The sequence below is a fragment of the Coregonus clupeaformis genome, chromosome 1 (genome assembly GCF_020615455.1).
Source record: "Coregonus clupeaformis isolate EN_2021a chromosome 1, ASM2061545v1, whole genome shotgun sequence".
Classification (NCBI taxonomy): Eukaryota; Metazoa; Chordata; class Actinopteri; order Salmoniformes; family Salmonidae; genus Coregonus; species Coregonus clupeaformis.
This window is the reverse complement of record NC_059192.1, coordinates 15,055,470-15,072,909: the sequence shown is the minus strand read 5'-3', so window position 1 is coordinate 15,072,909 and position 17,440 is coordinate 15,055,470. Positions and strand designations below refer to the sequence as shown.

The window sequence follows — 17,440 nt, the reverse complement described above, 5'->3', positions numbered from 1 at the left end:
TAGGCCAGAAAATATTCTGGAACACCAGCCACCCATAGCCTGGGGACAAGGCCAGTCAGAGAATGTCTTTCTATGATAGCTGCAATTTGTGTTTAATATTAAATCATTTTAGGTATTGGTGAGAATAATGCACTATTATGCTGCATACACAGCTGACCACCTCAATAACGTCACCAGAGGTGTATTCACTAGGAACCAAATGGGGAGGGACTAACCTGAACTTGTCCAAATAAGAAAACTTGTTTTAGTTATGTTTCCTGTTGCAAAACATTTTATGGTGTGCACTAATAAATTCACCCCAGTCACTTTGCAGAAAAATGTAGACATTGATACAGCAGGGAAAGGACCAGTAAATGGTAAGACAATGACTTGTCTTTTATTCAATTAGGAATGGAAATATTACAGAATTACAACAAAACAGACAGCAGAACATACTTTTCAACATGTAGAAAATTTGGTTTATTTACGGTACATACAGTTGGTAAAACATTCTTAGAAAAAATGCTGCAGTTTTTTTTAAGGCATTCAGACTTCAAGAAGTTAACACTGCACAAAATAATTGCACTGAAAAAGGTAGACCAAAGTGTGACAAATATTATTACAATTTCATTAATGAGTTCATAACTAATCTGGAATCTTGTTTCTTCAGAGCCAAACATCACATTTGTTTAACTATTATGCAAAAATGTAATCTAAATCTCTCAGAATCTTCTTATACTTTCCAGAATATCCCAAAGATGCAAAGCACACAGTTTTTCCTTTTACTTTCGAGTTAAATAAGTGCTTTCCGTTACTTTAGCGCTCTCCTATATAGATATTGAGACAGTCATTAAATAACGCAACCACAGTTCCAAAGCAAATATTCAAATTCAATTTTTTCTCATTACTCGAAAGTAGAATTCCCCCTCACTCCTAGAGTGTTAATTTGATTGGACATCAATTGTAAGTTAACTAAACCTCTGGCTCCTTCTTTCCCTCCCGTTGCATCCATCTTTTTCTAGACATGTCCGCATCTACTAAGTGTGCAAAGTACATAACATTACTTCCATAAGGCATCTTGGGCGAGAGTCCTGACTAAATAATTGAATTCAAGTTATCGAGAGACGCGTATGCAAATGCTCTCAAAACCGCTTTCATTCACCTTGTCCTATTGGATAAGGGAGACAGAAGTCCCTTACTCTTAACTTCAGCTGCAGTAAGAGTAAAAAATAAATACAAACAAGTATTCCTTTGTATAATAAAGACTGATCAGAGTATGTGTTTTAACTACGTTTCAGTGCAGAGGTGTCTCTGAAGCAGGATGGGAGAAAAAAAACCCAACCAGGCTTCTGTTCGACCATCCGACTGAAGTCACAGGCACCTTCGCCCCCACACAATATCCAAAGGTATAAATCACCCACATTGGGCCCTGGTCAAAAGTAGTGCACTATATAGGGAATAGGGTGCAATTTGAGATCTGATACCTTCATCCTCTTCTACAAGGAGGAAATAATCTCCTGTGAAGAACAACTTGGACAGGAGGAGACAACTGGTGCATTAATATGTAACGCTGCCACATAACTGCACTTCTACGCCAGCCTATTTCGAATATGGTCTGGTATATAATGACAGCTCAACAGTATGTTGACTTAGAAGTAAGTAGGGCTGTTTCAACACAGCAGCTTATAGTAAAATAAGACTGAAGTAGGGTGGCTTAATAAAATAAAACAAATAATCTTAAATATAAAACTTAAATTTAATCTTAAACGTAAATGTAAACTTTTGACAAAAGTTGGACTTCTCCCACGCTTATGGAATGAATGTCAACAAAGCGCGACTGATAGAAAGATTGATCCCGACATGTAGATCCAATTCAGCCCGAATTGAAATCGAAATGATCAAAACAAATTTCACCTACTTAGACTAAATGTGAAGAAACCTCTAACTTTTTTTTTTCTCACAATTTCAAAAGTGCCACAGAGGGTTAATTAATAATAGCTCATGAATAAATTAGAGGTTAATGTTCTCCCATCTTCATTGTTGGTGCAGATGGCACAGGCAGGTAGTTTGGTTGGTGTAATAGTTTCACGCATTACGGCATCCATCGCCGCTTCAGGTTTATCCACCGATCAAGTGACTTAGACTCTTTAAATCTGTGCTAACATGCCTAGCTTAGCCAAGCCATTAGATCACTTTGGCTAATACTCACCTCACGCATCATTCATTTCAAAAACAGAAAATAAAATATAAACACTTTACTGAAAGGTCTAGGACCGTTTTAAAGCCAATATTAATCGGAGGAACTCAAGTATAGGTTTTTAACTCATAATACAGAAGCAGAGACATCAATGGACCATGGTCTGATCACTACTAACTGCAGCACTACTAACTCCATCATCAATACTGCAATTTACTACAGCTACATTCTTTCATTGGTTTAGCCTGTTATCGTATCTGGTATCAGTCGCATCGAGTCCGTAACGGTTTGAGATGGTTGAGACAACATTACTCAGCCAGTCTTGTGGCTGCCGTCACCTGTTCGCTGGGCGCGGGCTGAGACAAGGTCGCGGGACACCCTCTTGCAGTCCTTGGCCAGACCCAGGAAACACATGAGGTCTATGAAGGCGGTGGTGATGTTCATTTTAATGCCGAACTCACTGGTGGCGTAGTCGAAGGGGAAGGTGTGGTGGTAGTTGTGGAAGCCCTCGCCTGGAAGGAAGGATACAAGGGGACAGGAAAGTCCGGTTAAAACCATAGACCGATAGCCATGCACAGGTGATGTGGGGACAGCAAAGTCTGGGTTGAATAAAAATAAAAATAAACTAACAGTGTGCTGGAGCCCCCTCCCTCCCTTTACTCCATGGACCTGGTAATACTATAGGTGTGCATCTATGCAAGTTACACTTTTTCCAATAGGATTCAAAACAATCTGATAACCATACAGGTGATATGTAAACTAAAGCACTTGGAGTCTGAAAAGTGCCACAACAGGGATGGATAACTTGAGTCCTGGAAGGCTGCTGTGTGCAACCTTCCATTCTAGTCAAGCATTCAAATACATGATTCAACTAAGTGAATTATGGTCTCCAATTCAAAAACCTGCACAAAATACAGCAGTCCTCTAAGTCAAGAGTTGCAAGTAACTGAGATATATTTGTATATAGATTGAACAAAAATATAAAATGCAACAATTTCAAAGATTTTACTGAGTTACAGTTCATAAGGAAATCAGTAAATTGAAAAAAGTTAATTAGGCCCTAATCTATGGATTTCACGACTGGGAATACAGATATGCACCTGTTGGTCACAGATACCTTAATTATTTTATTTTTTTAATGGCCCTCAGGATCTCGTCAAATTGCCATTGATAAAATACAATTGTGTTAGTTGTCTGTAGCTTATGCCTGCCCATACCCCAACCTTGGGCACTCTGTTCACAACGTTGACATCAGCAAACTGCTCGCCCACACGACGCCATGCACATGGTCTGCGGTTGTGAGTTCGGTTGGACGTACTGCCAAATTCTCTAAAATTACATTGGAGGTGGCTTATGGTAGAGAAAAGAACATTCAAGTCTCTGGCAACAGCTCTGGTGGACATTCTTGCAGTCAGCATGCCAATTGCATGCTAGACAACTTGAGACATGTTGTGTGACAAAACTTCACATTTTAGAGTGGCCTTTTATTGTCCCCAGTACTAGGTGCACCTGTGTAATTATCATGCTGTTTAATCAGCTTGTTGACATGCCACACCTGTCAGGTAGATGGATTATCTTGTCAAAGGAGAAATGCTCACTAACAGGGATGTAAACTAATTTGTGCACAGAATTTGAGAGAAATAAGCTTTTTGTGCTTATCTAAAATTTCTGGGATCTTTTATTTCAACTCATGAAACCAACACTTTGCATTATATATTTGTTCAGTGTAGGTTGATAGACAACATCTCTCCAACGGTAAAAAAAAAGTATGAAAAAAACACTTAACTGTATGCACTTACTACTGTAAGTCACTCTGGATAAGAGTCTGCTAAATGACTAAAAATTACAAGTCCCACTCGTTTTAAGCTATTCAACAAAAATTATTTTCACAGCTGACAAACAGGCAGCTATCCAGACGCGAGGTTAGAGTAGAACATGTAGTCAGTCGGACAGAAGCTCTGATTTCACACAAACAGCAGGATATCCTTCACAAAGTCAACACAGGCCACTGGATTAGCTAGTTCCGCCTCACTACACCATGCCAGGCTGCATCAGCTGCTTTGGGAAGGCTACGGTACCAGTGTGGTGGAGGTTGGACACGAAATGGCATATTGGCTTTGTCCAAAATGGCCAACAGCAGTGCAAGGCTCTGGCCAAAAGTAGTGCTCCAGAGAAAAATCTCTCCCCCCCCTTAGAAAAATAGAAAAGATGGTCCGGTCCTTACCGATGGCACTAAAGGCCACGAAACGGTTCTCACTGGGGTTGATGTTATGGTCGTAGGGTCGGTTGCCCCACATGTGAGCTGCAGAGTTGACCAGCCAGGTAGCGTTCAGCACCAGGGTGTACCGCATGAGGCCCGGGATGAAGTAGCCCACCCACAGGGACTCACCCCACAGGTACCAGGGCACCCACATGGGCACCAGGAAACACAGCAGGACCACAGACAGCTTGTAGTACCTAGAGGGGACAGAGAGGGAAGAGAGGAGGAGACAGAAGAGATACTGAGAAAGGAGACATTGTTTGGTGTTTGTGTATCAAATACAAAGTGAATCTATTGCGCTCCACCATTCATTTTTGGGGTGGGTGGGTGAGATTAGTACTGGAATTGATATGCATCAAACATAAATAAGTAGCTGTGTTACTCAAGAGCTTTTAAGTAGAACTGGAAGCATTCTGTTATGATGAATCTAAATGAAAATTAAGTTGCTAAAGCTGGGAAGTCAACACCACCACCCCAAGCACCTAGATTCATAAAACAGAGTTGCTAAACCGGGGAAAGTCACACCTAGTTCAGTCCCAAAAAAATTAAATAAAATACAAGTTGACCAGATCTTCTAAAATCAGTTGATTTAGTCATCAACCAAATGTAAAAAAAAAAAAAAAAAAATGAACAAAAACAACATTTCTAAAAGAGCTGTGGTGATACTAGTTTGGGACTACGTCCAAGAGTACCCACTGCCCGCTGATAAATGGCCAGCCAGCCACCAGTCACTGTACTTTGTGTGGCTATGGCCCGATCGAGGCCTTGGCAGAGATGGCAGCTCTTATCAATAGATCAGCGACCAGCCAGGCCGTGCCATCATGGCCACCGCGACCTATAGATGTAGGATCTTAATTTGATCTATATTGTCACAGCAAAATAATCCTGAAGCAACTGGATTTGATAATTTAGTCCATAATGTTGCTTGATCGGTGGTAAGGCTATTAGCTGGCCAAAAGTAGGCTAGCATTTCACAGTAAAGTCTACACCCGTTGTATTCAGCGCATGTGACAATTTCTAAAATTGATTTAGGGTCATGTATAAAAATGCTCAGTTGCCCATTATTTTGCCTACCATGGCTAGAAGAGATCTCAGTGACGTTGAAAAAGGGGCCTCAAAGGAGTATAGGGGGTTTAAAGGGTGTGTCTCAGACACCCGATCAACCCAATTGAACACTTATGGGAGAGTCTGGAGCTGCGCCTGAGACAGTGTTTTCTACCACCATCAACAAAACACCAAATTATGGAATTTCTTGTGGAAGAATTGTCACGTCCCTCCAATAGAATTCCAGACACTTGTAGAATCTATGCCAAGGCGCATTGAAACTGTTCTGGCACCTTGTGGTGGCCCAACACCCTGTTAAGACACTTCACGTTGGCGTTTCCTTTATTTTGGCAGTTAACTGTACAACACTGCATGATTCAGAGTGAGGGCACTGCCAGGGCCCTTGTCAGGGCCAACCTTTAAAAATACTACCAGGAAAGGAAAGACAAGTCACCCCACTAATGACTGCTACTGTTGTAGGTAAGAAACTCTTTACCATATACCAACAGACAACATACGAAAACAGTCTTGTGTGGCTCAGTTGTTAGAGCATGGGGCTTGCAAGCCAAGATCGTGGGTTCTGTTTATGCTGGGGCCACCCATCCAAAAATGTATACATGCTCTATGAGCCGCTTTAGATAAAACTGTCTGCTAAATGGCATATAGGAGAAGATATTAGATATGAAGGACTATGCAGGACATAGACTAAAACAGTTCTCTACTTACTTTCTCTGGAACATGACTACTTTATCTGCCTTCAGGTCTGTCAGCTCCAGCTTCTTGCCCTTCTCGATCACTTCAGGGTTTTTGCGGACGAGCAGCCAGCCAATGTGAGCGAAGAAGAAGCCCCGCAGTGCATTGTGGGGGTCTGCGTCCGTCTCGGAGTACTTGTGGTGAACCCGGTGGTCCCTCGCCCACTCGTAAATGTCGTTCTGGAGGAAATAATAGAAGTGATGTGGTTGTTAAGGAGGCACTTTTATCTAACACTGATAACAGCAACATGTACAGTAGTAGAGCTGGGTGATATCCATATTGCGATAAATTGCCTGAATTGATGCGATAACAAAAAGTTTAACAATGTGCACCAGTTTATTTTTTTATGATCCTTTAAACTACTACTTTGATGGCTGTAGCCATCAAATTGTCCCATTCACAAATCATCCATATTAGCAAACTTAATTCATTTCTCTAGTATAGGCTACTTATCCTAATGAATGATATCAGAAAAATGCCTGCGATAACTGAGCGGTATGGTTGGTGACAATTTTCTGTTTATCGTCTGAGCTCTATACAGTAGTACACGTGACCCATAGTGTGGGAATCTGGGGCAATATGCATCAAGTGTCTCAGGGTAGACGTGCTGATTTAGGATCAGTTTTTCCTTTTAGATTACAATAAAATGAGTCTCTAGGATCAGGTTCTCCCTGTATCGGCATTCTTACTCAGAGATGCTTGATATATGGCCCTAAAAAGGAAAACCATGCATTTGCCTCCATCTCTATGCTTTAAAATTGTACAACCAATTGAGATTTCAGAACACACTAATATGAATAGGTATGGGCACAACACTAGAGCGAGGGTTTAAACACAGTAGACTAGAGAGCTCTCCCCCGCTCTACAATGCGTATTAAATTAAGAGGTGACCATCAGATTAGCAGGGAAGCATCAGTCAGCACAGATTATACAGGCAACAGCACTCAGATTAAGTGTAATCAATAATTGGTCAAAACAAAATCATACTGTCCAGATAAATACGGAGGGGAGTGTGAAGCTAAAATGTTTACATTTGGATCTATACTCCGGAATTTGATTAAAATGTTTCATATGAGGTGACAGTTTAGAAATGAAAGCACTTCATGCATCTAGTCCCCCCATTTGAAGAAGTCATAAGTATTGACAAATTCACCTATAACGTATTAAGAAGAGGTTTCTGAACACTTCTACATTAATGTGGATACTACCATCATTACGGATAATCATTCATTAATAAATCATGAAAATTGTACCCTGTCACCATTACCAATAACATGGGAGGTTAGATTTTTTGGGGGGTGTGATCTTTGAGCCTCCAACTTTCTCACGCATCATTTTTCACGATTCATACATGATTATTTCGAATCATGGTAGCATCCACATTAATGTAAGTGTTCCAAAACATATATTCTTATTAACAATAAAAAGTTACTCAAATTACAATACATTATTTACCATTCAGTTCCTATTGGGGAAAACATTACCCGAAACACAAACCAAAGTCAAAATGCAGCCAACAGATTTCAAATCACAAGCTCTATGTAGTTACTGAGTCATAGGAATAAGGGACCAAATACTAAACTTGACTCTTTAATACACTAATTACATTTGTCCCAATATGAAAATGTTTAGCGCAAATCCAAAATACTGGAGTATAGAGCCAAATGTAAACATTTTCGCTTCACTGTCTAAATAATATGTGGACACCCCTTCAAAATTAGTGGGTTTCGGCTTTTTCAGACAGCCGTTGCTGACAGGTGTATAAAATTGAGCACACAGCCTTGCAATCTCCATAGACAAACATTGGCAGTATAATGGCCTTACTGAAGAGCTCAGTGACTTTCAACGTGGCACCGTCATAGGATACCACCTTTCCAACAAGTCAGTTCGTCAAATTCCTGTCCTGCTAGAGCTGCCCCGGTCAAGTCTAAGTGCTTTTATTTTTAAGTGTAAACGTCTAGCAACAAACTGGTAGGCCACACAAGCTCACAGAATGGGACCACCGGGTGCTGAAGCGTGTAGCGCATAAAAATGGCCTGTCCTCAGTTGCAACATTCACTACCGCGTTCCAAACTGCCTGTGGAAGCAACGTCAGCACAATAACTGTTTGTCGGGAGCTTCATGAAATGGGTTTCCATGGTCTAGCAGCTGCACACAAGCCTAAGGTCACCATGCGCAATGCCAAGCGTCAGCTGGAGTGGTGTAAAGCTCATTGCCATTAGACTCTGGAAACGCATTCTCTGGAGTGATGAATTATGTTTCACCATCTGGCAGTCCGACGGACAAATGTGGGTTTGGCGGATGCCAGGAGAACGCTACCTGGCCGAATGCATAGTGCCAACTGTGAAGTTTGGTGGTGGAGGAGGAATAATGGTCTGGGGCGGTTTTTCCATGGTTCGGGCTAGGCCCCTTAGTTCCAGTGAAGGGAAATCAACGCTACAGCATACAATTACATTCTAGACGATTCTGTGCGCCCAATTGTGGCAACAGTTTGGAGAAGGCCCTTTCCTGTTTCAGCATGACAATGCCCTCGTGCACAAAAGTGAGGTCCATACAGAAATGGTTTGTTGAGATTGGTGTGGAAGAACTAGACTGGCCTGCACAGAGCCCTGACCTCAAGCCCATCGAACACCTTTGGGATGAATTGGAATGCCGACTGTAAGCCAGGCCTAATCGCCCAACACCAGTGCCCGACCGCACTAATGCTTGAAGCTGAATGGAAGCAAGTCCCCGCAGCAATGTTCCAACATCTAGTGAAAAGCCTTCCCAGAAGAGTGGAGGCTGTTCTAGCAGCAAAGGGGGGACCAACTCCATATTAATACCCATGACTTTGGAATGAGATGGTCGACAAGCTTTGACTTTTGGTCATATGTACACACACACAGTTGGGTCACTCATTAATGCTGTTGTGACTGATGGGGACTTGGGTAGACCTGTATTATGACTGAACCCTTAACCTGATTGCATCAGCCACTTCTTTAATCAAGTCATCAGTTTATAAAGGAGGTCAGAGACGCATGATAAAAATCACTTAATACATTATTTTGGGGTGCATTTATAGGAAATAAAAGTGGGTCTATTTCAGCAGGGCATTTTCTACCAAATTTGGATAATTATTCTTGTGTTAATGTTTTTGATGAAGGCTGGCTATAAAGCCACTAAATCGTTGGCTCTTGGCGGTAGTCTCTGCTAGCTCTCGATCTTGCTGTTTCTAACTCTTCCCTCGCGGACACGCCAACACAATAAAGGCCTTTTAAACTGAATCACTCTAGAAAGAGAGCCTTGGTCTTTTGGAAGAGCCATGTTGGTGTTCACATACATTTAGCCTTCCATGTTTATGATGTGTGTTTTCCTCTGTCTGTTTTAATCCCTGTACAGTGCATATCATAAGTATCCACCCAATTGGATTTCCTCACATTGTATTGTGTTAGAAAGTGGGATTCAAATGGATTTAAATTGTCATTGTCAAATCTCTACACAAAATACTCTGTCAAACTGGAAGAAAAATTCTAAAAATGTTTTATGATTCATGAAAACACTAATATACCTTGATTAGATAGCTATTCACCCATCTGAGTCAATACATGTTAGAAACACCTTCGGTAGCAATTACAGCTGTGAGTCTTAGGTAAGTCTCAGAGTTTTGCACACCTGGATTGTGCAATATTCGTTCATTAATCTTTTCAAATTACTTCAAGCTCTGTCGAGGTGTTGGGTATCATGGCTGGACAGCAATTTTCAAGTCTTGCCATAGATTTTCAAGCAGATGAGTCAAAACTGTAACTTGGCCACATAGGAACATTCCGTCTTCTTGGTAAGCAACTGCATTGTAGATTTGGCCTTTTTTTGTAGGTTATTGTCCTGCTGAAAGGTAAAGTCCTCTCCCAGGGTCTGGTGAAAAGTAGACCAAAGCAGGCTTTCCTCTAGCATTTTGCCTGTGCTAAGTTCCATCCCGTATTTCTTTTTAAATCCTGAAAAACTCCCGTCTTTGCTGATGTTAAGCATACCCATAACATGAGGCCCCAAATATAAGGCTATGCATATAAGCCAAAAAATGTATTCCTTTGCTGTTGTTTTTTTTGTTTTCTTTATTGCCTTGTTGCATACCGGATGCATGTTTTAATATTTTTATTCTGTATATCTATTCTTTTCACTGTCATTTATGTCATTATTGTAGTCACTACAATGTTGTTGATCCATCCTCAGTTCTCCCATCACAGTCATTTTTAAAAAATCACCAATGGCCTCATGGTGATATCCCTGAGCAGTTTCCTTCCTGTCCTGTAGCTCAGTTCAGAAGGACGACTGCATATTTTATGTTATTTAATTTTTTCACTTTGACATTATGGAGTATTTTGTGTAGATCAATGACAACAAAAATAAACCTTTTAAAAAAAAAAATGAAAAAAATCCAAGAGGGGTGAATACTTGTGATACCCACTATGTATCCTATGCTGGTTACAAATACAATTTCCTCTCTAGAGTTCAATAAAGTTTATTAAATTCAGAGATTTAGTTTGTTTACCTGGAAGGCCATTGAGTTGGCAAGGGCCAGGAAGACTCGGAGAGGGGTGGAGGCCTTGTAGGACTTGTGACTCCAGAGGCGGTGAGCCCCTGCAGTTATACCCAGGGCACTGAGCAAGAAGCACACAACAGCTAGGGGAGGGAGAGCAAGAGAGATAAACAGACATCCATGTATGGCATACACTCACATAGATTTGACTCCCAGTAGATACAGGGGACATTATGTCCCATGCCCGTTCTCCATCCCTGCCTTGTTGCTGTCATGAGTTATTTCTGTTGGGAGCTGGCAGTGGGAGTAGGTATGCATATATACTCTACTCGCAGGGTTGTTGTTGTAAAATTGTTTTATGTGTTTCTATGTGCAGCCAGAGAAGGCTGCTTAGGAAGTGAGAACTTGGGGCCTCCAAACAGCCCAGGCAGCAAAGAGACATTCTGTTTTGGTGCCATGCAGCCTCTCACAATGGAATGTCTATTGGAATGGCAATTGTTCTTTGTCGTCTCGCCCAGTGGAATAACATGCAGTTCAGCATTGCACACACAGACAGGAGGGGGGGGGGGGACAAAGTTTGGGTCGTTCGGTATAATCCAAGTCATGCTTCATCTGTCCAACTACCTATTCTCACAACAACAACATTCTTAAAATCTGCACATTTTGTCTATGTCTAAACAAGCGAACACAGATGTAGCTATTTTCTGATTAAGAAACATATTGTGAACAAAGGTGCCTCAAGTCTAGCCCAAAGGCCAGCAGATGGTGATATTGAGTCTTTTTCATCTTACCGTCCAAACGCATTGTATGCACCTGGCAATATATTTTTGGGAAAATATGTGTACTTTCCTTATGAAACACAATTTGTAACCACGCTAGTGGCTACATGCTCATCCCGGATGTTGTGTATCACCTTCAGCCAATCAGGTTTAAACTGAGACAAGGGGTTCTGTTTCTTTTACGCCTGCTGCATTAAGTTAGGGATGAAAAAAACAGCCTGCTGAAACCCGATTGGCTGAATGCAATACACAACATCAATAAAGTTAAGGAAATCGAAGCCTATGCAGCCTGACTGGACAATGTTTTAGGTACGAACCGGTCAACGAGGGACACAGATGTATTGCCGGCAAGAAGGGTGCATCTGCAGCCTGCAATTCATGCAGGAACCAATGTGGTGCAGGAAAGCTCTGAATTGTTGGCTGCAGCTGCACACCAGTTGCCGGCTGCATTCAATGCGCTTGGACGGTAAGACAAAAAAGACTCAATATCGCCATCTGCCGGCCTTTGGGCTACCTCAGGCCACACATTCCAAAACGTCTAGTTCTCTCTGCACAACAGTAGCCTGCCTATGAGCGCTTCATTTGATAGGTGCATATATGGTGTGATGATCAGGTGATAATGGTGTAGCTCAGGGTTTCCCAAACTCGGTCCTAGCCCCCCCCCCCCGGGTGCACGTTTTGGTTTTTGCCCTAGCGCTACACAGCTTATTCAAATAACCAACTCATCAAGCTTTGATTATTTGAATCAGCTGTGTAATGCTAGAGCAAAAACGTGCACAGATGTTGGGAAACCGTGGTGTAGTTAACTGTTAGGCAACATATTCCGTTATATTGTTTGTTATTTCCATGGAAAAAATATTGAGTGGGTGTGCCCCGAAATAGATTGAACATTCAACACTATTCTTAGAGGGGGCAAGCATCATGTCGACAACAAGCGCCTTCTTCACAAATGCATCACCCAGCTTCAGCACATTATGTTTTCTAATGTCGACCAGAAACTATGCTGCGTAGACAAACAACTTTAACAAGGGCGTAAAAACTGATCAACGCATAAAGAAAAGGCGAATAAAATGGCACGATGTAAATGGTGATACTTACTCCAAGCCAGAGTTAGGGTCGAAGCGGAGGGCACGAGCATCAGTCCATAAAACGCTCCAGTATGTAATAAAATCATTAATATGATGTTTCTCCACACCAGTCTCATCGGCGGTTTAGGGCCCTCTTTTGCTTTATAACTATCATCAAAAACATCATCTCTCGTAGACGTTTCCGCCACCACAGCATCTCTGTTTTGCTGCTTGTTGGGGTTTCTCGTCTCCGTCGCTGTCATTTTTTGCCGTAGGATTCTGTAGTTAATATGCCCAGTGTTGAGGAGATTAGATCTATGCTGGAAAGAGGACAGATAGCTATTCAATTTACATGACAAACACAGGCATCATCGTTCATCCCACCAGGAAATCGAGCAACTTTGTGAAAGTGCGCACTCGATTTCCTGGTGCAATGCTAGGATAGCATAGGCTACTGTCAAAGACGCACACAATTTGCTATCAACTGGCATCGAATACATAACTTACCGCGTAGAATGAAGATAATAGTTATAATGTATCAAAAGGTGCACAACGATGAGATAGCTTCTTCGGGCGAACGTTGACAATAGAGCGCGTTGTGCAGCTCTACTCGTGGTGATGGTTCCGCTTACCTAGCTAAACCTGCTACTAAGTTTCTTGTTCAGACGTCGTTTTAAAGACTCCAATTGGTCGAGGAGCATTTGATGCCACATCTACCCTAAGAGTTTCATTGGTTGCCTGATTATCTGATGTTTAACGTTTTACAACCCCTGGCTGAAATGCTGAAAGTCATCCAGAAAAAGTCCCCACATTTTTTTACAGTCACACTCATTATTTCACACTCATTATGTATAAAATTACGCAACTTGTGTCAACATGGTTGGATAGCTGTTGTTTGATAGGCGAAGACATCTTTCCAGAGTCAGTGACCAGCAGTAACCTTTAGGACCATAATTGGGTCATACTCATTACATTAAGGGACATTGCATTATGTTGCTCATGGAGAGGATGTGGGGTGATGGGAGTTGACTGATACAATCCAACATTATGATTTATCCTGTTTGCTTCCAACACATGACTTGGACATATGAGTATAGGCTAGGCCTACTAATAGAATATTGCAGCAAGTAATAGGCTATGATATTAATATAATAACTATGAATATAATCTCATATACATATTCCAAATGTTCATTATTAAACTTGGAACTTGTACTTTTGACACTTCTGAATCACTTGAATCAAAAGATTGAGGCCAAAGGGTAATGGGTATTTGCTTAAATAATGTTACTCATTCTATAATATGATATGACTATTAAACGATGAATATGATCTATTCAACATACTAATTATTCAACATGGAACCCTTTCATTTGACTGTCCTGAATCAGTTGAATACATAAAGGTATGCTATTGCTGTGATAATATGACTCATCCTGTAGCCCAGAGACTCATGTTTATATAATCAGACTCATATTTACATAATAAGGGCATTATGAATGTGAGGACTCATGTATCACCACACGATCAGACAGCAAGACTCAGCTGTTAGGCAAACACATCGTAAAAACACACTATATTGTACCTGTTAGAACATGACAAGCCATCAGGTTTGACATTAGTCAATAATGAGCATAGACCCTTTAGCTCAGTTGGTAGAGCATGGCGCTTGCAACGCCAGGGTTGTGGGTTTGTTTCCCACGGGGGGCCAGTATGAAAATGTATGCACTCACTAACTGTAGGTCGCTCTGGATAAGAGTGTCTGCTAAATGACTAAAATATAATATAGCATATGATATGAGTATAATAACTATGAATATATTATTTCATACATATTGTAGCGGATTCGGGAGGTAGCCTGACTGTCAAGCCAACACCTTAACCATTACACCAAGAGGTCCAAACCTCTTGACAAAGTCGCTATGTGTTACCCCCTTCTTTCGGGAAAGCGTGTCCCCACACTTCTCTATACCAAGTCCCTCATGTGTACACGCCTCTCCGCTGGCCACAAGGCCACCATCCAACTTCTGACATCGATGTAGCGAATTCGAGGTGTAGCCCCGACCAGGACTCAAATCCGGGTCCAGTGACTGTCAAACCAACACCTTAACCGTTACGCCAAGAGGTCTGAACCTCTTGACGAGGTCGTTAGGTGTTGGCTTAAGGTTGCTACAATATTCAACATGGAACCTTTTATATTGACTCTCTTGAATCACTTGAGTCAATAGAATCATAGAAGAATAGGGGGGTTGGTGTACACATAATGATAATTCTTAGCTTGAAGCCCATCACTATTAGTATGATCTAAAATAACATGAGTATGATTTTTGGGGTGATAGGTAGCCCAAAGGCTAAGGAGTTGGACCTGTGGCCAAAAGATGGCAGGTTCCAATCCCAGGTAGGCGGAATTGATCTGGCAGCTGGAGCACTGCTGGGTTCACATTCTCAAGACAGTCCCCTACCGTTGGTCCCTTGAGCAAGGCCCTTAACCCCACAACATGCTCTCCGTCCAGGAGCGCTGCAGCTTTACCCTGTGCTCGTCTCAACTGGATGTGTGCTGTCTGGGGGAGTTGAGAACACAGCAGAAGACAATTTTCTGTTGTTCGCTGTAACTAATGGACAATCAAATTGTATTATATTATTGTCATTATTCAACATAGAACCTTTTCAAATCAAATTCAATGTTATTTGTCACATGCTTCGTAAACAACAGATATAGACTAACAGTGAAATGCTTACTTACGGGCCCTTGCCAACAATGCAGCGAGAAAGAAAATAGAGAAATAATAGAAAAGTAACAACACGTAATAATAAAAGTAACAATAAATACACAATGAGTAACGATAACTTGGCTATATACACAAGGTACCAGTACCGAGTCGATGTGCAGGGGTACGAGGTAATTGAGAAAGATATGTACATATAACTAGGAATAAAGTGACTAGGCAACAGGATAGATAATAAACAGTAGCAGCAGCGTATGTGATGAGTAAAAAAAAGTTAGAGCAAAAAGGATCAATGCAGATAGTTAAATAGTTAACCAAATAGCTACCCAGACAAACTATTTAGCAGTCTTGAGGATAGAAGCTGTTCAGGGTCTTGTTGGTTCCAGACTTGGTGCACCGGTACCGCTTGCCGTGCGGTAGCAGAGAGAACAGTCTATGACTTGGGTGGCTGGAGTATTTGACCATTTTTAGGGCCTTCCTCTGACACCGCCTGGTATTGAGGTCCTAGATGGCAGGGAGCTCGGCCTCAGTGATGCACTGGGATGTACGCACTACCCTCTGTAGTGCCTTGCGGTCGGATGCCAAGCCATGATGCAGCCAGTCAATATGCTCTCAATGGTTAGCTGTAGAATCTTTTGAGGATATGAACATGCCAAATCTTTTCAGCTTCCTGAGGGGGAAGAGGCATTGTCGTGCCCTCTTCACGACTGTGTTGGTGTTTGTGGACCATGATAGATCCTTAGTGATGAGGACACCGAGAAACTTGAAGCTCTCGACCCGCTCCACTACAGCCCCGTCGAATGGGGGAGTGCTCGGCCTTCCGTTTCCTGTAGTCCACGATCAGCTCCTTTGTCTTGGAGGTTGTTGTCCTGGTACCACACTGCCAGGTTTCTGACCTCCTCCCTATAGGCTGCCTCATCGTTGTTGGTGATCAGACCTACCACTGTCTTGTCGTCTATAAACTTAACGATGGTGTTGGAGTGGCCAAGCAGTCGTGGGTGAACAGGGAGCACAGAAGGGGACTAAGCATGCATCCCTGCATTATTTAATTGTTCCCCTCTAATCAGGGACTGATTTAGACCTGGGACACCAAATGGTTAATTAACAGGTAGAACAGAAAACCAGCAGGCGCCGTACCTCGTAGGGTGTAAGAGTTGAATACCCCTGGTCTACAGCTTATCATGAGGTATTCTAATTCAGACGAGCAGAACCTTGAGACTTCCTTAATATAATATATTGTACACCAGCTGTTGTTAACAAAAAATACACACACCTCCCCCCTTGAGTTTACCCGAGGCTGCCTTTCAATCCTGCCGATGCATAGAAAAAACAGCTAGATATATATTATCCATGTCCTTGTTCAGTCATGACTCCGAGAAACATAGGATATTACAGTTCTTCAGGTCCCATTGATAGGATAGTCTCGAATGGAGCTTGTCCAGTTTGTTCTCCAGTGATTGTACGTTTGCCAATAGAACAGAGGGTAGAGGTGGTTTATTTACTTGGCGACATAGTTTCATCAGGGTGCCCGTACGTCGGCCTCTCTTACGCCATCTCTTCCTTTTTCGAGTCTCAGGGATTAGGGCCTGGTCCGGGATGAGCAGTATGTCTTGCGCCGCTGACTTATTGAAGTAGAACTCTTCATCCAAATTGAGGATAGTGATTGCTGTTCTGATGTCCAGAAGCTCTTTTCGGTCATAGGAAATGATGGCGGCAACATTATGTACAAAAAAAGTTACGATCAACGGAAAAAATACATCCCGGTCCGGGTGCCTTGCATGCCGCCTCTGTGTCCTCCGTCCATCGCACCATCTGGTAGGCGTGCCTTCGTTATATCTGTGAGAGGAGAAGCTATTGCGGCAAAGTTAAGCACAAATCGACTGTAGTAGCCTGCTAACCCCAGGAACGACTTCACCTGCCTCTTGGTCCGGGGAACCGGCCATTCCCTAATTGCGACCCAAAAAAAATCTTGGGGCTTCACATTTCCCCGCCCGATTCGATAGCCCAGCTACTCCACCTTGGCGTAGCCCAGCTTGCACTTGTGGGGGTTTGCGGTCAGCCCCGTATCCCTTAGCGCATCCACCACCGCCTGTAACCTACAGAGATGGGACTCCCAACAGTCA

General features: G+C 42.2%; 1 protein-coding gene across 2 annotated transcripts; it reads right to left on the bottom strand.

Moving 5' to 3' along the window:
- Positions 1-350: 350 nt before the first annotated feature.
- On the bottom strand, positions 351-13,259 carry LOC121574154 (acyl-CoA desaturase). 2 transcript variants are annotated; one of them, XM_041886791.2, is made up of 6 exons: positions 13,100-13,259; positions 12,624-12,912; positions 10,759-10,889; positions 6,207-6,412; positions 4,401-4,633; positions 351-2,688 (listed from the first exon to the last, which is right to left on the bottom strand). In XM_041886791.2, the coding sequence occupies exons 2-6, from the start codon at positions 12,853-12,855 to the stop codon at positions 2,489-2,491; spliced, it is 1,002 nt and encodes a 333-aa protein (XP_041742725.1). In that variant the 5' UTR covers positions 12,856-12,912; positions 13,100-13,259; the 3' UTR covers positions 351-2,488. The 2 variants fall into 2 exon arrangements, with proteins under 2 accessions (XP_041742725.1, XP_041742734.1); XM_041886800.2 differs by having other exon boundaries at positions 12,624-12,907.
- Positions 13,260-17,440: the final 4,181 nt, after the last annotated feature.